Source organism: Micrasema longulum, unplaced genomic scaffold (genome assembly GCF_059751315.1).
Source record: "Micrasema longulum isolate JH-2025_06_02 unplaced genomic scaffold, ASM5975131v1 h1tg001527l, whole genome shotgun sequence".
Classification (NCBI taxonomy): Eukaryota; Metazoa; Arthropoda; class Insecta; order Trichoptera; family Brachycentridae; genus Micrasema; species Micrasema longulum.
In genome coordinates this window covers 534,598-557,576 of record NW_028278710.1, presented here as the reverse complement: position 1 = coordinate 557,576, position 22,979 = coordinate 534,598, and the positions used below count along the sequence as shown (strand labels likewise).

At 34.6% G+C, this 22,979-nt stretch overlaps 2 protein-coding genes across 2 annotated transcripts; one reads left to right on the top strand and one right to left on the bottom strand.

The window, feature by feature from the left end:
• The first annotated feature begins 195 nt into the window (after positions 1–195).
• LOC148275039 (EARP and GARP complex-interacting protein 1) lies at positions 196–13,768 on the top strand. The gene is made up of 7 exons (XM_088236262.1): positions 196–366; positions 2,374–2,508; positions 4,370–4,600; positions 7,062–7,250; positions 9,327–9,553; positions 10,854–11,105; positions 13,418–13,768. Exons 1-7 carry the CDS (start codon positions 325–327, stop codon positions 13,578–13,580), a joined length of 1,239 nt encoding a protein of 412 aa, XP_088092388.1. The 5' UTR covers positions 196–324; the 3' UTR covers positions 13,581–13,768.
• Positions 13,769–16,607: 2,839 nt separating this feature from the next.
• On the bottom strand, positions 16,608–21,399 carry l(1)G0004 (RNA-binding protein pno1). Its single transcript, XM_088236264.1, has 3 exons — positions 20,992–21,399; positions 19,116–19,278; positions 16,608–17,222 (listed from the first exon to the last, which is right to left on the bottom strand). Exons 1-3 carry the CDS (start codon positions 21,237–21,239, stop codon positions 16,878–16,880), a joined length of 756 nt encoding a protein of 251 aa, XP_088092390.1. The 5' UTR covers positions 21,240–21,399; the 3' UTR covers positions 16,608–16,877.
• Positions 21,400–22,979: the final 1,580 nt, after the last annotated feature.

Here is a 22,979-nt window from a genome sequence, read left to right as displayed (position 1 = left end):
TGTATGAAAAGAAAAATATGCATACAAATTTTTGTTATAAACATGTTCAATTATAGGTTACCGACGAAGATACTTTAAATTTTCTTGCAAATATACTTATTTTCATACATTATAGACAATGGTAAGCGGGGCCCAAATATGTTTGTCAAATTAAATACCTACCATTTCAGATTAAATAATCTTTTTTTGCTTGGCAACACAATTTAACCTACAATATTGACAGCTGCCAAAGTGACAGCTCCTAATATTTTTAGTTGACGTTCATATGTTGTTATTATTTTTTGAAAATTGATAAAACGATAATTATTGAAAATTTTACTAAAGATGGACGAAGGAAATTCTACCATTTATGGTTTGGAACACCAGGTTCATATATTTTCGTATCTATTAACAAAATAATGTAGCTTAAAATGAAATTGATTTAAATTATGTATCTGAAAAAAAATATGTTTTTTTGAGGCCATGTACCAATGACATAATTAATAGACACGTTACAAGTTACAAGCGCAAAGATAGTGAATTTTCAATTAGTTGATAATAAATAATAATTGTCTTCATTCTCCAACGGACCTTCATCATGATCAGACGCAGAAATATGCCGTCATGTATTACGAGAAAATAGTGTGATTTCAACTACAGTTGCCAAAAGCAGAACTGATGTAATTCAATTCATTAAACATGTATTACAAACTATTCACCACTGTTAAGCTCCGTAAGATTTCATATTTGGGCCATGTGTTGAGAGGTGGTAAATATGCCATACTTCAGCTTGTCACGAAGGGGAAGATCGAGGGACGTAGAGGGGTCGGAAGAAAACAGCTTTCCTGGCTTCGAAACATCCGAGCATGGACCAGGATAGAACTGTGGAGGAGCTGTTTCGCACTTCTCAGGATAGGGAATTTTTCTCACAAGTGAACGTAGTTATGCAGAAAGCAGCCAGTCCACAATTTTGAAAAAATAAGATATTGATGTTATCGGGCGCAGTAAGGTCAATTCCATGTTCCGCTAAATACAGCCAGACCGCTTCCATATTCCCTTATATAAGGTATTCTCCATCCCTGTTGTAATTTGTTAATAAAAGAATAGTTTAAAACATTTTTAAAAAAGAAAAGAAGCATTGACAAACAAAAGGGACATCGAGACAAGATCTGGACTATTTATTTAGTGCTCGTTTTAATCGCTGTAAACTCAAACCAAAAAGTCCAGATCTTGTCTTGAGTTAACAATACGACAAATATGGGCTATTGGAGAATTAAGGCCATAGTTAGTTCTATGCTGATCGATGAACAGCACTTCATTGTTTCTCAACCTACGAGTCGGAATATTTAATCTTACTTGTCCCAGTAATGATGGAACATCGATTATACCATTTAGTATGCCGAACATATATATGGAATCAATATTAGTTCTATGTTTTTGTAGACTCGAAATATTGAACATTGACTCTATATCAGCATAAGAATAATAACCTCTCTCTAGTCCAAGCATCCACGCTACTTTTCGAAGCAAGCGATGTTGGACTGATTCAATGTGATTTATGCAATTGGCATAGAATGGAGACCAGACCACAGAGGCATATTCTAGAAGAGGGCGAACAGTTGAATTTTTTAAGGTAATGCGATTTTCGCTAAACATGAGATGCGGTCGGTAAGGTGATAATGCGTGTATTTTTTTATCAGTGCCATCTATGCATATTTTTCTTTGAGGAGGGTTTAGCTTAGGTTATATTTATTCGTAGGGTTTTGTTAGTTGTTGTTAAGCGAGCTCCTACACCAGTTGAAGATGACAGAAGAAAATTATGTTGATCGATGTGTATTTAATACGGACAGGTATGGAGCACGAGAGTAATGAATTGCACTGCACTATGTTACCACGCCCTGTGATCCTTTTATAGGTCATGTTCTTTTGTTCTGGACGCCTCTGTGGCGAAGAAGTTTGATGCACTCCAGGGGTGCTATTCTGAACCACTCTCGTGGCACGAGAAAACAGTTTTTCTCGTGTATTTTGTATGTAAATACACGAGATAATACGGACACGAGAGCGTTTGGAATACCAGCCCAGGCGTTGAACTGTATTTGTCGTTCAATTTTGTCACTAAGAGGTAACATCTTGCACAGTATTATGTATTGCATTAAGCAGAAAATGCCACGTTGTTTTCTTCGGTCAACGCTCTAGATTTCTGGTAAAATAATTTAACACGTATGTGTGTCATAAATCTATGGGTATTGTACCCGCATTAGTAGAGTAAACAGGAAAAAGGTCAACATCTTTCAGAATTGTAATTTTGCCTGACGATTTTAAGATGTAGTATTATTATTCTGTATTGATTGCAGAATGAACAATGCATGTTTCATTTTGATTTGATTATTACAGGCGAGAGCATTGGCTCCACAGATTGGTGAAAATGATGCAGTGAGATTTCTAATAGGAACGCAAAGTCTCAAGCCAAACAATAATCAAATTCATGTTGTGGAATTGGAGGAAGAATCGGGGGCTCTACATACAAAGGTATTTATAGCTTTATTATTAATATCTGTATCTCAGAGGCAGACGGATGCAAATCCAGATTTTGATGAAATGACATTTCGATATTTGTATCCAGTTTATGATCATGTCCATTGATTTTGAAGAAATGTAAGTCTTATAATGAAAAAAATCAATGTATTAAGATACTAAAAATACAAATGAATGCTTTAAATTATTAAAAATCACTTAGAGAATGTAGATTCTTTAGGCTTTGGTTGAACATTTGATGTTTGGATTTGCATCCGTCTGCCTCTGAGATACAGATATTATGGACAAAACCCATTCTCTAGCCCATTGTAACACACGAGTGCTAGCCTTCTCTACACATGTAGATGCTCATAAGATCACCTACAACAACAACAACAAACCATCTCGCCGTTTCTCCGTAAGGGTTGGCAGAGAGGATAGAACGCCACATCACTCTATATTTGCATACAGATCTCGCTTCCTCTACATTCATACATCTTCTCATGCCCGCGCGCCGATTATTCCGACTTTTGACATGTCCATCTTCAAGTATTTGTTGGATTTGGTCATGCCATGTCTTTCTCGGTCTTCCTTTATTTCTGCATCCATCAACATTCGCATTGCAAATATTCTTAGCCGTTCTTTCGCTGTCCATTCGTTCGACATGTCCAAACCAGCGCAGAGCTCCTTTCTTGATTTTGTCGATAATGCTTGTCTCAGCCTTACTTAATGTACAGATCTCAACATTTGTGCATCTATCGTACATAGTTTTACCACACATTCGCTTGAGAGATCGCATTTCGACAGCATTCAGCCTACTTTCATTCCTGTTTTTCCAAGTCCATACTTCGCTCCCATACATCAGGGTCGGGACCAGGACTCCGTTGTGAACTGCTAATTTTGCCTCTTAGATCACCTACTTGGTTAAATATTAAAAATAACGACATGTAATTAAAATTGAAGCAGATAAAATGTCAAAGAACCGATTTACAGGATGTTAAAAGGTCTACCTTTTATCCATCTGCTCGCCATCTTCTTCTATGCATTGCAACTGACAAACGTCTTTATGTCGGGGTCCAACATGTCAAAAAACTTTGGGCCCTATACCGTATAATGCCTCTGAAAAAAGGCAGTTCTACTCTGGAAGTACTATAAAATTAATGCTTATTTTAATATTTTGTTAGGTTCAATTATTTATTAAAATCAGAAGTTAGTTAGTTAGAACCACCCTGACAAAGCCATCTGACAGTTAGCAAATTAGTAAAACTATTTTTTTTTTAAATTGCTCTTAAGTAGGAAAAGTCTCTAGAGTGGGTTTCGTTACTCTATAGCTCAAATCATAATATAAAACAATAATTCACATTTACATGGTTTAATTATAAAATATATCTGAATTCTTGTTATTATTATTCTTATTCTTAGAGGTCGTGGGTCAGTGCTATGCCTTAAGCTCCTGACATCACTGCGACCTGTGAAGATCTATTGTGACGGGTCCCCGTAAATAGTTCTCACCTTCCAAGCCCAGGTCTATAAAAAGCCTGGCTTCTGTGTGAAAGACGAGAGTTCTCATTTTGCTAAATCTCCTCCTCCAAACCCAGGTCTGTAAAATATTGGGCTATTAGGTAGGGGGCGAGCTTTTTAACATCCTCAGGTTTAACCGAGGTCCATTGGTCCTCCGAGGATAAAGCTCTTTTTATGATGTAAAGCATCACATTCACATAGAATGTGTTTAGGTGTTTCCTCATCTGCACTGCAGAACCTACATCTAGAAGTTTCGGAAAGGTTCATTCAATTAGAAAATATAACTGAATTCTCGTTTTATTATACTTAATCCTTATTTCTTTCGATAGCTTTACTTTCTAAAATTGTTTGTTAGATGTACCAGCATGAAGCCGGTGAGTTGTGGTATTTACGCTGCTCTCCCCACGACGCCGCCACGTTCCTCTCCTGCCACAACTCCTATAACGCCTCCACGGGCCAGTGCACCATGGGAACCAACCTCTACAGGCTGCCCACTGTGCAAGTCATCCCGGATGAAATGACCACACCCGCACCGACGGGCAAACAAACTGACAAGTTAGAACTGGTGAAAGCCTATGATATTGAGGTACTTTATTTTTCTTTTGAAACATCTTACTTTTATCGTTTAATTGCCAGACAAATTAAACAGATTTTAGGCTGCCTTGGGGAAAGAAAAATACTGTGGTGTAAAGTAGGATGATCCTCTATTAATTTTAGCTGGTGTGTTAGATTGGCAGTAAAACATATTCTATTTATGATATGTTCATGTTAAACTGTAAATCGCGTGGGATTTCCCTTGTGACACCTAAAGAGTTAATAATATTTTGAGTCTAAAATAATGCAGAACTTACTACATTGACTCTATTTGAACCAGGCTGTGGTCCCGTGGAAGTATTGTGGACTCATGGGCCAAGGGTCCGAGGTTCAAATCCCACTCTACCACAACTCGATTTCTATTTTTCCAGCACAGTCTATTTACGATTTCTGGGAAATGGTCTGAAGATATTAATATTTTTATTTTATTTTATTTTATTAATTTTTATTTATTTTATTTATTTATTTAACTTTTTGTACATAATGTTATTTGTACATTGGCGGGCTTATTGCCAAATGGCAATTTCTTCCAACCAACCAATAAAATTAAAAGTTTTATTTTTATAATTCAAGTTACAGAACATATTCAATAGAAAAAATATTAAAAGCCAAAGATATATTAAAATAGAAATAAACGTAATAAACTACCTTAAATCAAAACTATTACTCGCCCATAAGGCTTTTACATACATGAAAGTTATATAAAATATAAGTAAATAAACAACATTAAATTTTAAAAATACAATATAAAGCAACAAAAGATAGAACAGTGTTTAGAAGTAAAGTTGGTTTTAAAAAATAAAAGCTAAAGAAATGCAGTTAAATGCTTAAAGCAGCTAGGTACATAATGTTATAAAATACAATATGAACAGAATATTAAGTTCCGTTTGATATGGAACATATTAATTGATATTTTAAATTTACAAGACTCACGCTAAAGACATCGATGTTGTTAGCATATTGGTTCGCGAGTACATGCATCCGCATTACTGGCGAATTTGCGCTGTAATTGGTCGATGATGGACCGCAGTAGAACAAAGTATTACATCGGGTAACTCGACCAGGCACTCGCACATTAATCAAATTGATAAGTTCACAACAATCGAAAATTGATATTATTATTTTAAACAAAAAAAGCAAGTCGTTTGATTTTCGTCTGTTTTCTAATGTTTGGATGTTTAAATAATCATTTAAGTATGAGTAATTTATGTATTCAATCAGTATACTTAATTTAAAATTGATAAAACGCAATAATTTATGCCGAACTCTTTCGATGTCCTTAACATGAACCCTGTAACCGAGTAAATAATAAAAACTCAAGTATTTCTCTTTTCTTAAAAAAATTTAATTATAATAATTGAAATTAAAAAATGTGAGACTCATCCAGAAACCAATGCTCACTGTCGCCTGACCTATTATCATTTTACGGACGGTGAAGAAGGTGAATCGTGAAGAAAATAATAAAAACATCCTCAATACTGAGTACCTAGCATGGACGTCAAATTGCTGACAGTAAGGGATATAGATTGCGTCAATTGAGAACTGTTTTTTTAAACTCGACATTTGCTTGAAACGTAATTTTTCAAGAGAGGGTGGTTTCTCGTGATTTGCGTGTATAAAAAAATTACACCTTACAACTTAGCCCGAAGGTAATCCATTTTATAATTTATATATAGTTTATAATTTTCTTTTATATTTCATTACAATCCAATATAAATTATTGAAATTAGGGATACATGGTAAAATATAGTGTTTTGAAAAAATGATCCTCAATTCTCCGCTCGTGTTCTCTTGATGTGAGCATGAAATGTCAATCTTTGCTTCGAAAAATAGCGTGGATGCTCGGACTAGAGAGAGATAATTATTCTTATGCTGAAATAGAGTCAATGTTAAATATTTCTAGTCTACAAAAACGTAGAACTAATATTGACTCCATATATATGTTCGGCATACTAAATGGTATAATCGATGTTCCATCATTACTGGGACAAGTAAAATTCAATATTCCGACTCGTAGATTGAGAAACAATGAAGTACTGTTCATCGATCAGCATAGAACAAACTATGGCCTAAATTCTCCAATGACCCGCCTTTGTCGTATTGTTAACTCGAGACAGGATCTGGACTTTTTTGGTTTAAGTTTACAACGATTTAAACGAGCACTAAATAAATAGTCCAGATCTTGTCTCGATGTCCCTTATGTTTGTCAATGCTTCTTTCTTTTTTCTTTAAATGTTTTAAACTACTCTTTTATTGTAATATTTAAACCTTATAAATTGTATACATGGACAATGTCCGTTAATAAATAAATAAATAATCTGCTTTCATGACGACCCCGCTTCATTTCCGAAACATGCGCGAGTTGGTGGAACATGTCTATTCATTATACACCAGTGCACGTAATATTAGCTAAAATAAATATGTGATTTGAATTATATTGTGTTTTGATTTAGAAATACGGGCAAGAGGTCAAGTGCAGCGAATTTCACTCTACGGACACGAATCGGCTGTGTGTTGTGGTGGATAACAGCGTAGTTGTGCTGGACATCAACGGACAAGAGATTCGACAGATACAACTGGAAGGAAAAGGTCATCTCAAATTCAACGGCGGAAAATGGAACCCATACCAAAATGGATACCAGGTAAAACTTCCTAATAATGTTTTATTTAGTAATTTTAATATACATCCTAATGCATTTATTTATTTATTATATATATATACGGCCTAAGCCAATTACAACAGTTACACGAAGAAACATAAATGCAAGAAACTGAACAAAAAGAACATAAAACTATTTAGCAAAGACAAACAAGGGCAAAACAATAATAGTATACAATATATTATAATAAATTGAATTGAATTGAATTTAAAAAAAAACGAAAGATCAAAAACTTTGAGCTAAACCATACCAATCCAACTTCATCCCACACTGTTTAGTCGCGAAGAGATCTACGAAAAGCCGGAAGATCTATCCCAAAAAATTCCAAGTCGTGTGATGAATTGACTAATCTACACATTCTGGACATTGGGGCATAAAAACCAAAGTTGCTCTTAGAAGATTTTATAAATAGCAGATTTTGACTTCTGGTGACACGGTTGCAAACATGAAAAGAAATTGATTGCAAAAGGGGTTGGGACATCACTTATGGCATTAAGTATTTTGAAAATGCATATAAGGTCCATCTCAGTTCTACGTCTCTCCAATGAAGACAGATTAAGAGATTGCTCTATTTCAAAATAAGAATAATTACCCCTTTGTAATCCGAGCAACAATGCCACTTTTCTTAAAAAACGGTGTTGGACAGACTCGATAAGGTCAATATGAGTCCAAATAGGAGAAGCGTATTCTAGATGGGGTCGAACTAGTGAGCAATAAAGAGTTTTGATGGTGTTAATATTTTTGAAGTCCGCCGTCACTCTATTGATAAAACCGAGAAGTTTGAGAGATTTGTTTACAATATTATCAATGTGTTCACGATAGGAGAGTTTGCTATCTAAAGTAATGCCAAGATCCTTTATTGACGAAACCATTGAAAGGGAAGTATTTTTTAGTTTGTAGTTGAATTGTATAGGTTTTTTTCGTCGCGAGAAAGATATTATTTTACATTTACATTTATGTTTGTAAGTGAAAATTCTTGATGGAAGTTCATTGTAATTTATTATATAAATAAAAGACGAGTGATACTTTAATTAAATTTGTGGATTAAAGTATCACTTGTCTTTTATTTATATAATAAATTACATCCTAATGGTTTATATAATTTGATGTATCGGTCTAATTCTAGAAGTAAAGATTTTTATTCTATTCCACACACAAAGTTATATTCTTCATCTGCTTAGAAACAGAGCAGAGATAAATAATAACAATAATTACAATTTCTTTATCTATCACATGTTTAGGTAATAAATTTCTCTGGATTGTGTCTAATCTGCCAAACTAGGTACCTGTTTTAAGGCAGGCATTTTCATCTAAAATAAACAATAACATGACTACCTACTAGTTAATTAGTTCATTTATTATACAGTTATACAATATTTAATTGTACTATTTATTATTTAAGAATGTTTTTTAATCAATTTTCCGATTTTTCTCTACCGAAACCGAAAAACAGTTTTATTATAAATTTATTTAATTGAATCCGGGTCATGGTTTTGCAATGTTCGGTCGACATATTGAATATTTTAGGGCCCAGAAACCTGATTTTTTTTTGCCCGAATTCAGAGTTTGTGGTAGACCCCATGACCCATCCTCTAGTTTGACTTCTGGTAGAGTTCCTTTTGGGATTTGGTAGAATAATTTACTTTCACAAAACATTATTATTATAAAGATACATGATTGCCTTATATCCAAGATCCCAAATTCCTCAAACAACTTGACTCTGGGGTACCTGAAGGGCTTTTTTAGAATTGTTTTAAGGTTGCTTATAAAAAGGAAGTCATGTTGGTTTTATATTTTCGTGCAACAACTATGGTGAAGGCGTATAGTGGGTTTTGCATGTTGGTTTAATTGGTGTCCTGACAAAGAGACGGATACGCCTCGAAACTGGTAGACGTAGAAAAGTCGGTAAGTGGTTAGATAAAAATATTTAATAACATTTAGTAAACTGTTTGACCACAAAGTTAATGCTTTAAATATTAAAATAATTATAAATAATAAGTATTAATTAGTGGTTAAAATTGTTTTACTTTTATTTAAATGATATATTTTTTTCTCTAGTTTGTAGCTCTTCAGGATACGCACTTGAAATCGTACGACACTCGCAGCGACTCTACCAAATGCTGTTGGTCCATAGAACTCGCACACAGTCAACACCTCCGAGATTTGGACTTCAACCCCAACAGGCAGTTCCACCTCGCCACCGTGGGTGATGACGGCCTGCTGAAGATATGGGACTATAGAAACACCAAGGAGCCAGTGTTCTCCAGAAGCGACCATTCACATTGGTGAGAAATTGAAGACCTCGTTGTAAAACCTCAAATGTCACAAACCAAAAATTGAAATTGATATTTAGAGCAAGCCGACTGTCTGAAAGAATATCAATTATTTTGTTCGTGCAGGTAAAAGTCCTGAATAAGAAAATCGGGTGGAAATCAGTCTGCCTCGTTGTGTCGTGGTTCACGTGTTTGTCTACCATGCCTAAGGTCCTTATGCTGGAAAGATGTGACATTTTGTCACCCACTCGACAATAGTCGATTGGGCATCTCGATTGCTTTGTCATAATGCTATTCTTGAAAACCCTCCGACAATTTAATTACAAAGACGGATGAGAAAGTGGCAACACTAACAAATCCGTATTTATCTATGGCCTATGGCTCTCCTGCCACACGTAAACTTTTATTGTTTCTTGTCAGACTTCTTCCGTTGAATATTCTGCGTATGGAATATTATGAAAAAATATAAGAAAATGTTTTACTGAGACACTGCTACATTTATAATTATTATTTGCCTTTGACATAACACACATCTACATATGTTATTAGAAATATTTCATATGCATTTAATGGATTTTAAAAACATATTGTATAATGTAAGTGTATCTCAAATACGACGAGCGATAAAATAATTTCAAAATCATGTTTCTAGTGAAACTTTATTTAATAAGGGATTATAAATAAGTACAGTTGTATTTGTTGCACATTTGTTAATACATCATATTGATCAGTGTTGTAAATTTTAAGTTAAGTTCAACAAAAATACACACTCATCATTCAAACATAAATGCCGAGCTTTTCACAAGAAGGAAGTTTGACAGCTGAAGTGACGATGTCGCATTCGATTGTCAATGTCGAGTGCTTTGGGGCACTCGAGATAAAGTCAATTGGTTTTCAATCGACTGCATTTGTATGGGTGGTTCAAGAATGCTGTCACTTGTCGAATTACGAAAGTTGCATACGATTCTAAAGACGAATGAGTTCAGCATAATGTCCCTGGATTCAATTCCTGGCAGGGTGGATGTGAAATATTGATTTTTGAAAGGTTTTTAAAGTGCAATATTTCCTTGCTGTTCAATCCTGGACTGGCACCTGAAGGTTATGACTGATCACATTACCTTGTGTAACAGATGATAATTTGGTTTAACAATGCAGTGCCCTAAGCACCACTAAGTGTGGAAAGAAGTAAGATGATTGGTTTTGTATTGCCTGTACAAATTTTCATGTGCACAGGCAAAGATGGCATTGGGTTCAGGTCTACCCAAATTAATTATTGCAATTTTTATTTTATAAATCTCTCGTTTCTTTTTAGGGTTTGGGCAGTGAGGTACAATACTTTCCATGACCAGCTACTCCTGACAGGCAGCTCCGACGCCAGGGTCTTCCTGACTTGCGCTGCCTCAGTGAGTAGCGAGCAGCCGAACGCAGACACATTGGTGTCCTCTTTCGATGCAGGGGATGAGGAGTCGGAGACAGATAACTCCAATCACAGGAGGAAACGGTTTAACACTAGCAACACCGACAGCGATACTACACCAGAACATAATGGCGAACCGAAAGAGAGGTATTTATTACAAATATACAAATGAAAAAAAACCATCACTATCTTTGCAAACAGATTAGTGTTGGGTAGGACAGAATTTTAGGATGAGTTTCTTAAATATTGAAATATACCACCTCAGACGAGACGAGTTGTGACGTAATGCGAAATGTATGCGAAAATATCTTGCGGAGAATTTCATTTACCTTTCTGATCATTCTTTCGCTTCGCTCTTCTCAAAAAAAACACTTTCCATTCCTCGACATGGCACATCATTTTTCAGCTATTCCTTTTCCGTCCAAGCTACTAGACTTTGGAATGAGCTACCTCTTCATATTAAAAGTGCACTTTCTCCAGCCACCTTCAAGAAACGCTTGAAACATTATTATATATCCCCAGAATCCTAAGCTCCCTGAGTTTTACTGCTTTTTTTTCTTTTTCTTAAATACATATTTTTATCCCTTTTTTTCTTTCCTTGGTTCCTTTTTCTCTCTCAATTTAACATGTATAACGTAATGTACTTTTTTAATTTTATTTAAGTTAATATCTGTACCTCAGAGGCAGACGGATGCAAATCCAAAAGTCAAATGTTCAACGAGAGTAAAGAATCTACTTTCTCAAAGTGATTTCTAATCATTCAAAGCATTCATTTGGATTTTCAGTATCTTAATACATTGGTGCTTTCATTATAAAACTTACATTTATTTAAAATCAATGGACATGATCATAAACTGGATACGAAAATAGAAAAGGCATTTCATCAAATTCTGGATTTGCATCCGTCTGCCTCTGAGGTACAGATATGTGCAAGCCTTTTCTCCCAATTAAAAAGTAGCTGTAATTTTTAATTAATTAGGTTTCTTTAAAAATTTTATGTATGTACCTATCTTTTGGTATATATTTATGTCTTTTTTAGTACAAAATTCTGACCAATCTCTTCTTTTGAACAATCTGTTTTTTGGTTGGCTGGAAGATATTGCTTTTACCAACAAGTCTGCCAAAGTTCTTATTCTTTGTACTTGAAGTTTTAAATAAATAAATGCGAATGAATGACTGCAATATGGGGGTCGCGGTCGTGTATGATACACAGCATAATTTTGGGCATTTTTAAGTGACTTTTAACTTACACTTATTTGTTTATAAATTTGTATAAACCACTTAATTTTTTTTTTTAATTACACTTCGACCGGTTTCGAGGTTACTACCTCATTGTCAGAATTTTAACTAACTTATAATTACACGCGTTGCTATTTATATAATAAAATATTGTATGAAAGAGACAGAAAATTGAAAGAAGGAGAGAGAAAGAAGATAAAATAAATCATAACGGGAATAGTTATAAAAGAGTTTTTAAAAGAGGGAATAGTTTTAAATGGTTTATACAAATTTATAAACAAATAAGTGTAAAATGTCATACCACAAAGTGAAAAATGTTTTTGATAACAATAATAGACTTTTAACTTATTTAAATAAGTTTCAGTTTCGGTCGAAACTAGAACAGGAGCCAAAATTCAGTTTCAGCCAAAAGGCTGAAAATCTTGTTTCGGTCCGTTGCTAGCAAGAAGCACGGCATCCACTGGCGGCTCCTGACCGAAAACATTAGCATTGCATTTCTTTTCATTTTAACAATATGACAGGTCTGACGTGATAAACGAGCCCGTATGACAGCCCGCACATCGGAACCAGGAACGCTGAATTTGCCTAACGCACGTCATAGGCAACTAAGTTCGTACTGATATCATGTCATTACGCATGTTCAAAGTGACATTACAAACGAACTTTAAACTTCAAGTCTGCGCATGCGTCGGCAATGCGCGGAGTATGTATATGTACATTATCTTTTCCCTCTAACGCACGATTCACCGGTATAAAGCGTTGTCTATCTCGCTCAAATGATGATTCTAGGAAATATATTTCATACAAATTCAGGGTAAAGAATTGTGCAAAACAGAATATGCACGGGGACGATTGCGCATGCGTAGACAAGATGAGAAAGTCGTCCGCTAGATCTTTTGGCGCTAGTATTGAATATTATGATGTTTACGAGTATAATATTGCAACAAATCCGTTTCTTTGTACCTATAACATATTTTTACTATCAACAAAATTACTAATTTATCTACATATATTTTTACTTGGCAGTGCATCGCACTTATGCACATACTAAGGATCCGCCTCTGATGGCATCATCAGCATACAAAGGACAATTGACATTTTTATTCTTAATTCTTTCATACAGTTATCGATGAACAGCCAAGGCAAATATGTTTACAGACTAATCAGCCGCCCCTAAATTAAGCAAATAATTGATCTTAACATTTATATAAATTTTTCAGATTGGCAGATGGAGTTTTACAGTGCTACGAGCAGCACGAGGACTCTGTGTACTGTGTGGAATGGAGTTCTGCGGACCCTTGGACTTTTGCCTCACTCAGCTACGACGGAAGACTCGTTTTATCAACCGTACCCAAACAGTACAAATACAAGATCCTGTTGTAAATGGATATAATAAAGCCAGATGTGACATCTGTTTTTGTAATTTTTCATTCTATTCTACATGCGAACGGCGGTCTGAGCCTTTGTAAAAGCTCGGAAAAGAATGACTCGGATCGGGTCAGTAAAAAGTACTATTAGTGATGTGTATCCATTCCTTTAATATTAGCAAAAAGTACATTATTATGATATTTCTTCAGTGTTTTATTTGTAATTATATAAATTTAGTTTATGGAAGCAGAACAATGATGCAGCCACCAGCGGCCACATTGTCCTCGTGTGAATGTGTACAGACAGGCTCTTGTGACAAAGCAATTTCCTTGACATGAACATGTCACGAACAGCCCAATTTTTGCATTGTCCCAGCATTCCTTGACAATATTGATATATCTATTGTATTATCCCCGTGTAAACTCCCCTGTTTAAATCACGTCTGAAGAAACATCTCCTTTCTCTTCCTTAATCTCTCCTCCTTTCCTCTTTCCTCTTTTTTCCTTTTTCCCATTGAGTAATAGTATTGATTTAAGGTAATTTACATACAAATACATTTATTTCTATTTTTATATATCTTTTTATATAACTAAATGTGAGATCAGGTGTGAATGGAGATATTCTGAATCAGGTAGAAGAATTTGTGTATCTAGGAAGTATGTTTACTAGGGATGGAAAGACCGAGTAAGATATTGAAAGGAAGGTGAGTGCCGGAAACAGGGTGAACGGTGCACTGAAATCTACTTTGGTAAACAAATGTTTATCGCAGGAGGCTAAACTAGCAGTTCACAATGGAGTTCTAGTGCCAACTCTAATGTATGGAATTGATGGTGAAATTAGGTTAAATGCTGTTGAAATGCGGTCTCTCAGGCGAATGTGTGGTAAAACGATGTATGATAGGTGCACAAATGTCGAAATTTGTGAACTGTGTAAGGCTGAGACATGCATTATTGACAGAATAAAGAAAGGGGCGCTGCGTTGGTTTGGACATGTAGAGCGAATGGACAGCGAAAGGACGGCTAAAAGGATCTACGATGCGAATGTTGATGGATGCAGAAAACGAGGAAGACCGAGAAAGACATGGCACGATCAAGTCCATCAAACACTTAAAGATGGACATGTCAAAAGTAGGAATAATCGGCGTGCGTGCATGAGAAGATGTATGAATGAAGAGGAAGCGAGGTCTGTATGCAAAAATAGAGTGATATGGCGTTCTATCCTCTCTGCCTACCCCTACGGAGAAACGGCATGATGATTAGTTGTTGTTGTTGTTATATATCTTTAGCATTTTTTTATCTTTATTTTCTATTGAATATGTTTGAACTTGAATTATAAAAATAAAAGTTTTATTTTATTGGTTGGTTGGAAGAAATTGCCATTTGGCCATAAGCCCGCCTATGTACATTTAAAATTATGTACAAAAAGTTAAATAAATAAATAAACGCCTCTTTTTGCCTGAACGGAGACGATATGTTAGTGGGATTACCAAAATTTAAAAAAAACCATTTGTTAAAGTTTTATATTAACAAAATAAATACAATCACATTGAAAAAATTCACCGTCTTGTTTCTCCTCGAGTATTCATAAAAAACAAATTTTTCAAAACATTTTAAAACAGTATAAACATGATTTAAAGAAATCCAGTTTTTTTACAAATGTTGAATAAACATAAATCAGATTTGATAGTTATTACAACCGGGATGAAGAACATTTTTGGGAAGAGAATATGGAAGTTTAGAAATTTAATGATCACTTTACAAACTGTAGCATTCACTATTCTGTCCATATGTAACAAGCATATTTCTTCCATCTGATGGTTTTTGTAAAGTAATGAATTAGTAATACCTTTCATTGATTTCAGTGAGATCTGAAAAATTATTTCACTTACTTGGAACAAACTACTTAAAAGTACTTTCAATAAAACCTTAAAAAATGCCAAAAAAAAATTTTTTTTTTTTTAATATTTGTTATATTTTATTACATTTGCATACCATACAAAAGGTCTCAGGTTCGATTCCCGACATGATCGATGTGAAATTTTTATTCAAAAAGATGTTGCGGCAAAAGTCAAATAGTGAGTTATTTACAACTCGTTGAAAATGGCCCTCAAAATTAGATATTTGGGTAAATCATAAGAATGCAAATATTTATTTTATTTAAAAAATAAATAAATATATATAAAATTTATATTTGAAGCACTAGTGGTTATTAAATATAAATTAAATAACTCTGTTTTAACACTTATTTTATTTCAAAGAAGTGGTTAAAATCAACGTTGTTTAATTTCAATTATTCTGATTTAAGTTTGGAAATTATTTACATTATAACATAACATAAAACCAAAAAGTGCTAAAAATAAACAAATTTATGCATTTTATTTCATTGTGTATTTTGTTAAATACTTATTTTAATAAACTCATGAGGTTTAACAATAAAAACGTCTCATTTTGGGCGTTTTGAAGTGACTTTTAACTCATTTAACTCTCCCTTCCCGGTCATGTGTAGCCAGTACACATTGCATCTAATAACTTTAATATCTCCATAAACATAATAAATGATGGGTTGAGATTTTCCCTATTCCTTCGTTATACATTTACATATCGATAAAAATGTTTATCTTTATGACATAATTAATGCTTATTGGGAACATAAAAAGTGCTTTATCGAAAATCGGAGATATCACCAAAACAATAGAAAGTTTACCAATGTGTCGCATGTTGCGTTCCTAGTAAAAGAGTAATCCTAATATATAATTGTCTTTACGTCTCACTCTCGATAATACGGGTATATTTGGGAGCGAGATAGACAATTTTTATGCGTCACACGCGCGAACAGTAAAGTTTCTTGTACTTCTCCCAGACGCCCGTTAGCTGCAATAGTAGCTTCCCAACTTTCGTTGGGGGCGGTTCTTTTGCGAGCACTGAGAGCATGAATTAATGTTTTTAGCAATTGGATTAAAAATATCATAACTTTTGACTTCAACTATAAATAATTAAAGCAATTGTTGATAAATATTACACTTTTACAATTTAAAATCTCTAATTTTTGGCATGTGTAGTGACTACACAGCACCGTAACGCGCGGATGTTTTTAGGACAGTAAGGGAAAGGTTAAATGAGTTCCGGTTTCGATAAATAAAAAATATTGAACGCTCGAGTTATTCCAAAACATTCCGAATGGGAGATGTATTTCCGAGTCATACCGAAGTATCCCAAATGGACAACACTTCGGATATTTATGAATATTCGTTTAAAACCAGTACTTGTCTGTAAACATTTGAGCATAGTGAAAATATGGGTTTATACAAGTCTGTTATATTCTCTGTGACACTCGGCTCGCGACGTTTCTCAACTGCCCGTAGACTTTAGACGGCGGGGAGCCCAGAATCAGGTTGCAGATCGCTCTCCTCGCCAGCTGGATGTTCTGGTAGCTGCCCAGGATGTGAACTTTGGAATCGGCGAGGATGATTCTCGTCTTGGTGACGTTCTCTATGGTGAACTTGGTCCTGCCGCCCTTGCCCGCCAGCCGGCCGATCGCGCGGCTCATGTGGTCGCCGCGCAGAGTCTTCACGTCCTTGATCTCGAAGCTCTCCACGAACAGGTCGTCGAGTCGGAGCAGCGCTAGCGCGTCTTCTACCTCGAAACCATAGATGAACGCCTGTTGACAGAAGACAAATATATTGAAAGTCATTTATTTATTCATCACCACCCCTTGGTGAATAGGACACTGCATTGGTACTTCAATTGCAGCAAATCTCGATCATTAAACACGGGAAGGCAAGATGATCAGTCTTACACTTCAGATCTATTCCAAAGTCTATTATTTATGTCTTCATTATCCCCTTTTTCACATCCAGTGGTGCATAAGGCACTACACTGGGAAAAAAAATGCGGGATAGTTCGATTTTCTGTTACATGAAGGTATGGTGATCAGTCTTAAGGTCAAACCACCTTGAGCGGCTTGTTACTATGTAGGTTGCTATGTTAAATTTATTGCTGCCTATTTAGAATGTTGTAATTATCCTACTGTGGGTGCAATATTTTTCTCTCCGGCCCAATAATAATAATGGTTAAAAGTGAAACAATTTAAATTAAATACATCAAAAACAAAATATATGAATATTGGGAAAAAAATAATACCCAGGGTTACAATATTAATATTGATAATTTGAATATAAATTCTGTGGACAAAATAAAGTATCTCGGGATCAACTTGGATAGATATTTGAATTTCAAAACACGTTCTCAATATGTAACAAAAAAAATATTTTATGGAAAGATTACAAAATGTAATAGGTATAAAAAGTAGTATTCTTATATATAAAACAATAATATGTCCACACATAAATTACTGTTCTTACATTCTTTTTTTATGTAATGAAGGAGAAATTAAAAACATACAAATTCTTCAAAATAAGGCGATGAGGATTATACTCAAAAGAAATATCTATTCTAATGTAGAAAGAATGCACAAAGAAATTGGCTCGCTCACAGTAAAGCAGCAAATTAAATATAATGTAGCAATTTTTATACACAAAATAATTAAGGGGATGAATAAAATAAAAACAATAATAAAATTTAACCGACAATGTCATACATATGAAACAAGGGGTAAAAAAAGATAAGATTACCAATGAGGAGAAAAACAGAATCTCACAACTCATCGTACAAGGGATCGAAGCTGTACACTAGTTCTTAAGATGTTATGAACCAACTTAATAAAGCATAAATAAATAAATAAAAAATAAACTGTCAACTAATGTACATGTAAGAGAAGGTAATAACGAAGTCCAGGCATCTACAGGGCTTATGACCTGTCAATGGCTGGTTTAAGTGGCCACTTTACACACTGTGTAACATTCACCATTCTGCCTATATTTGAACATCTATATTCCTTCAATTCTTTCATCTGTTGATGTATGTGAAGTCAAAGAGCTGAAACCTTTATTTATGCGGGTGAGATTCATCTGATTGAATTATTTCACCTAAATACTAGGTAACGCCTGAAAATATATATATTTTTTAAATTTCTTTACTTCTTCATGGACCAGGTATTTTATCAAGAATATTTTGAGTTTGTCCAAATTTTTGTAGACAAGGACCGGATTCAACTCCCTGGGGAGCTGTTTATATTAACATATTACCCATAAGCCCTGTAGATGCCTGGACTTCTATATTACCTTCTCTTAAATGTTCTTCATCTCTGTTGTAATATGTTAATATAAACAGCTCCCCAGGGAGTTGAATCCAGTCCTTGTCTACAAAAATTTGGACAAACTCAAAATATTGTTAATCTACATGTGATTCGATATTCCCAGTGCGATTCCTAACAATTTATTTTAGCTATTAATGAGTCATTCCTCTCCACTGTGTTGTGTTATCGCACAAATTCTACAAACCAGCAAAAAAATATCATATTTTGTAATACAAACAAAATACACAAAACCCCTATACATCTAGGGATTTTGTGTTATGTCTTGCAATTAAACGTCATTGCGAAGACAGGATATTTGTACGCAGGTAAAAGATTTTTGGTGGAAAACGAAAATACCTTGACAAAGTCAGCGGCCTTCTGCAGATTGGCAATGTCTGTTGTTTCCGGCGCTATCTTGATTTCCACGTTTCTGGTCTTCAGGTTGAAGCGGACTCTCAGCATCAGGTGCTCCACTATGGGACTAAATATCTGCGCCCATTTCTCTTTCAGAGGAGTGTATCTGAAAAAGATCAACAAAAAAAAATATTATATAAAATCCCTACTTGTTGGAATGCTCAAATGGCCGGTAAAAGATAATGTTGGGAATTTATTTATTTATTAAGAGACTATGTCCATTTAAAAGTTAGTCCAGATACATTTTAAATGGAATCAAAATTACGTATTTAACGAGACAAAAAAAACAACAGAGCTTAGATAAAACAAGACAAGATCTGGACTATTTCTGTGGGCGAATGAAATAACGGAATCAGTCAAAAAATGCAGGTTTTTCAGGAGCTAAACAAAATTTAAGAATTTTGGTTTTTTATTAAATATCCTAGGTTTTGTGATCGGCACTATTTTCAAAGGGTGATTATTAGTTTTTTGTATCAAAACGACCTGGTTGTTTTATCAGAACATAGAATTGACCTTACTGCACTTGATAACACCAATATCTCATTTTTTCTAATTCTTTGGGTATCTGGGAAGCATGTTTTCAAAAGATGGAAGAGTAGAAAAAGATGTTGAAAGAAGAGTGAATGCGGACAACAAAGTGAACGGAGCACTAAGCACAGTAATTTCTAATAAAAATATGTCAATCGAAGCTCGACTGGCAGTGCACAACGGAGTTTTAGTCCCGACACTTGCGTATGGAAGTGAAACATGTAACTGGCAGAGGAAGGGTAAAAGCCGAGTGAACGCGGTTATGAATCGGTACAATATTTGCTTCCTTCCATTTGCTTGGAAATAATCTTTCCGATAGTGATTTTGTAAAAATAAGAGCAAGACGAAGAGACAATTCATGAGCGCAATTAATTATGAAAACTGGAGGGAGGTATCCGGTCACTACCGGGGCCTTTGTTTGCATCTAGCATTCGAATGTATTTTAAAACAATGTCTTTGTTAATGCAAATGCTACTTAGATTATCATCGGTAATTACATTGCGTTGGGTATAATCTAAATTAAAGGAACTGTGTACGCTTGTTTCTCTATTAGAATTAAAGTATTTAGGGAATGATTCACATACGTCATAACAATTTTCAATAGTTTCACCAGCATAAGTCATTACTTTATGATAATATTCGATTCAGTAATTCAGTCCCTACTCTTATTTTTGGAAGTGAAACATGGAACTGGCAGAGGAAGGATGAAAGCCGAGTGAACGCGGTTGAAATGCAATCTCTTAGACGATGTGTGGGAAATCAATGTATGACAGGGTTACGAATGATGAAATCAGGCGAGTGTAAATCTGAGTCAAGTGTAATAGATAAGATTAAGAAAGGGTCTCTGAGATGGTTCGGTCACGTAGAACGAATGGACGACGAAAGAATGGTAAAACAAGTATATATGGCGAAAATGAACGGCAACGTGAGACGAGGACGACCGAGGAAGACGTGGCATGATCAGATAAACCAAAACCTTAAGTCTGGGCATGTCAAAAGCAGACAGAACCGAAGGGCATGTATGACAAGATTTATGAATGTGGAAGAGGCTAGGATTGTATGCCAGGATAGACGTGTGTGGCGGTCCATTCTCTCTGCCTACCCCTACGGTGAAATGGCGTGATGGTAGTAGTAGTAGTAGTGTACTGCCTGCTTTCATGTGTTCAATAAACACACACTTGTACCCTTCAGAAATGTATATAGATTGAGCAAACGACAACATATTCTTATTCTAACTTAACTTAATTTACCTGTACATCGCTACATGAAATTATAATGGCGAAATAAATACCTGTGTGCTGGAACAGCAATTTTTCTCATATCTTTAGAGGTTTCATTATCACCGTCGCCGCGGGATTTTTTGGCAATTTTGGCTTTTTTTCGAGATAGTTTTGGTTTCCCTTCAATGCCGTTGTGTTCTTCCACCGCCATAGCCTCGCCGGATTCGGAAACAGCCCTGCGTTTGCCTTTTGGTAACCTCACTGTGTTCTTCGCGGGCAGAAAGTCGTCCACATCTATGTTTACCGTCTCAGTTTCCATTTCGAAAATACAACTAACCACGTTTCACAATTAATTTATGTGTTTTTCAATAATTTACAATTATTTAATCACTTTTCAATTACTTTTATGTTCTCGTTAAAAATATTTGACACACGAAAACACGTGCCAAAATAAAAGAAACGTCAACAGAGAACAGAGATGTTGAGCGATGTTTTATCGAATAATGAATAAGAAATGATAATCGATTATTAGTCATGAGAACGACTATTTATTATCCGATACAAATATTTTTTTATACAAACAAACCATCACGCCGTTTCCCCGTAAGGGTAGGCAGAGAGGATAGAACGCCACAACACTCTATCTTTTTTTTTAAATTGGATTTAATGTTTTTTTATTATAACTAGAAATACGATTCATTTTGATACTTTTTAAAAAATATATATTTTAACCCCTTTATTTAGTAGATTTATGTGTTATGTACAAGGCTAAGGTAATCGGAAAAAATATTTATTGTTTGTCTTGGAAATGGGATGTTCGATCACTGATTTCAATTTATTTCCTTGATGAGTCCATTCACCATTGTTGCAAAGTGCAAGAACAATGGCACGTAATAACTACTTTTAATGATAGTGTGGATATCTATTAAAGATATTTCATCTTTCCTGCATTCTGCTTCAAGATTTTGGTGTTGTAAACAGAAAAATGGGCACTGAAATAACAGAAGTTCGATACTCTGTAATACTTGTAAATCATGTATTTTTTATGATTTTAAAAACCCGTGGGGTAAAACCCGTTTCAAAATAATATACGGTCAAGTCAGGGTTATATCTCGTCTTGTCAGTAAAATGTTCTTCATGTGCTTTTTAATATTGATTTTTATTTGTCTCCAATATATTTTTTTCAGTAGTATCGTAAGTCATTGTAATGTTTTAGTTCATTATAAATTTTTTTGTTCTTTGGGATAGATCTTCCGGCTTTTCGTAGATCTCTTTTCCACTAACACAGTATGTGATGAAGATGGATTGGTATGGTTTAGCTCGAAGTGATATATTTGTTTATCGTGTTATGAAAATATTCTATACCAATATCTTATTGCCTTTGTTTGTCTTTGCCAAATAGTTTTATGTTTGTTCAGTTTCTTGTATATACGAGTATATTTCTTCAAATGACTGTTGTAATTGGCTCAGGCCGCATTAAAATATAATAAATAAAGTATTTTTGAATATAATAGTCTTGTAGTCGTCTGGTATTATATGTGTCTAAGCCAGCATTTTCGCTTACTGTTATGTCATCGTCTTGTACGTTTCCCATTGCAATTATTTTGTGCACAATTTTTATGACATCGATTTTTTGTCGAATCGTAGTGTTATTTCGTACAGTTCAGTCGTAGGGATCAAGCAGAATAAGTTGCATGTTAGTGAAATGATTTTATTTTGTTGGATATAGTATGTCTGTCTTGTTACCACAGCTCTCCAGAAGGCAATCATGTAGCTCAGTTTGCGTAATATAAGCTTCCTACATCATGATTTTTCCTTATTTGTAAGTATGTGATCTTTTTTGTTCGTTTTGTGTATATTTTTTTTCTAAATTAAAATTTGTGTACTTTATAGATTACTTTATATAATTAACACAAACATTATGCTTTCATTTTGATAATGCAGTGAAGGTGACAACTTATCTTATTATTAAGTTTTACTTATAAAATTAAGTTTTAAAAAAATAATTAAATAATCCTAATAAAATCACAAACAATCGACTTTTGAATCGGTTGAAAGC

Coding starts and splice junctions, on each gene's coding strand:
- LOC148275039 (XM_088236262.1), top strand. CDS start 325: ATGGACGAAGGAAATTCTACCATTTATGGTTTGGAACACCAG. Junction 7,251..9,326: donor CATACCAAAATGGATACCAG/GTAAAACTTCCT, acceptor TTTTTTCTCTAG/TTTGTAGCTCTTCAGGATAC. Junction 9,554..10,853: donor AGAAGCGACCATTCACATTG/GTGAGAAATTGA, acceptor GTTTCTTTTTAG/GGTTTGGGCAGTGAGGTACA.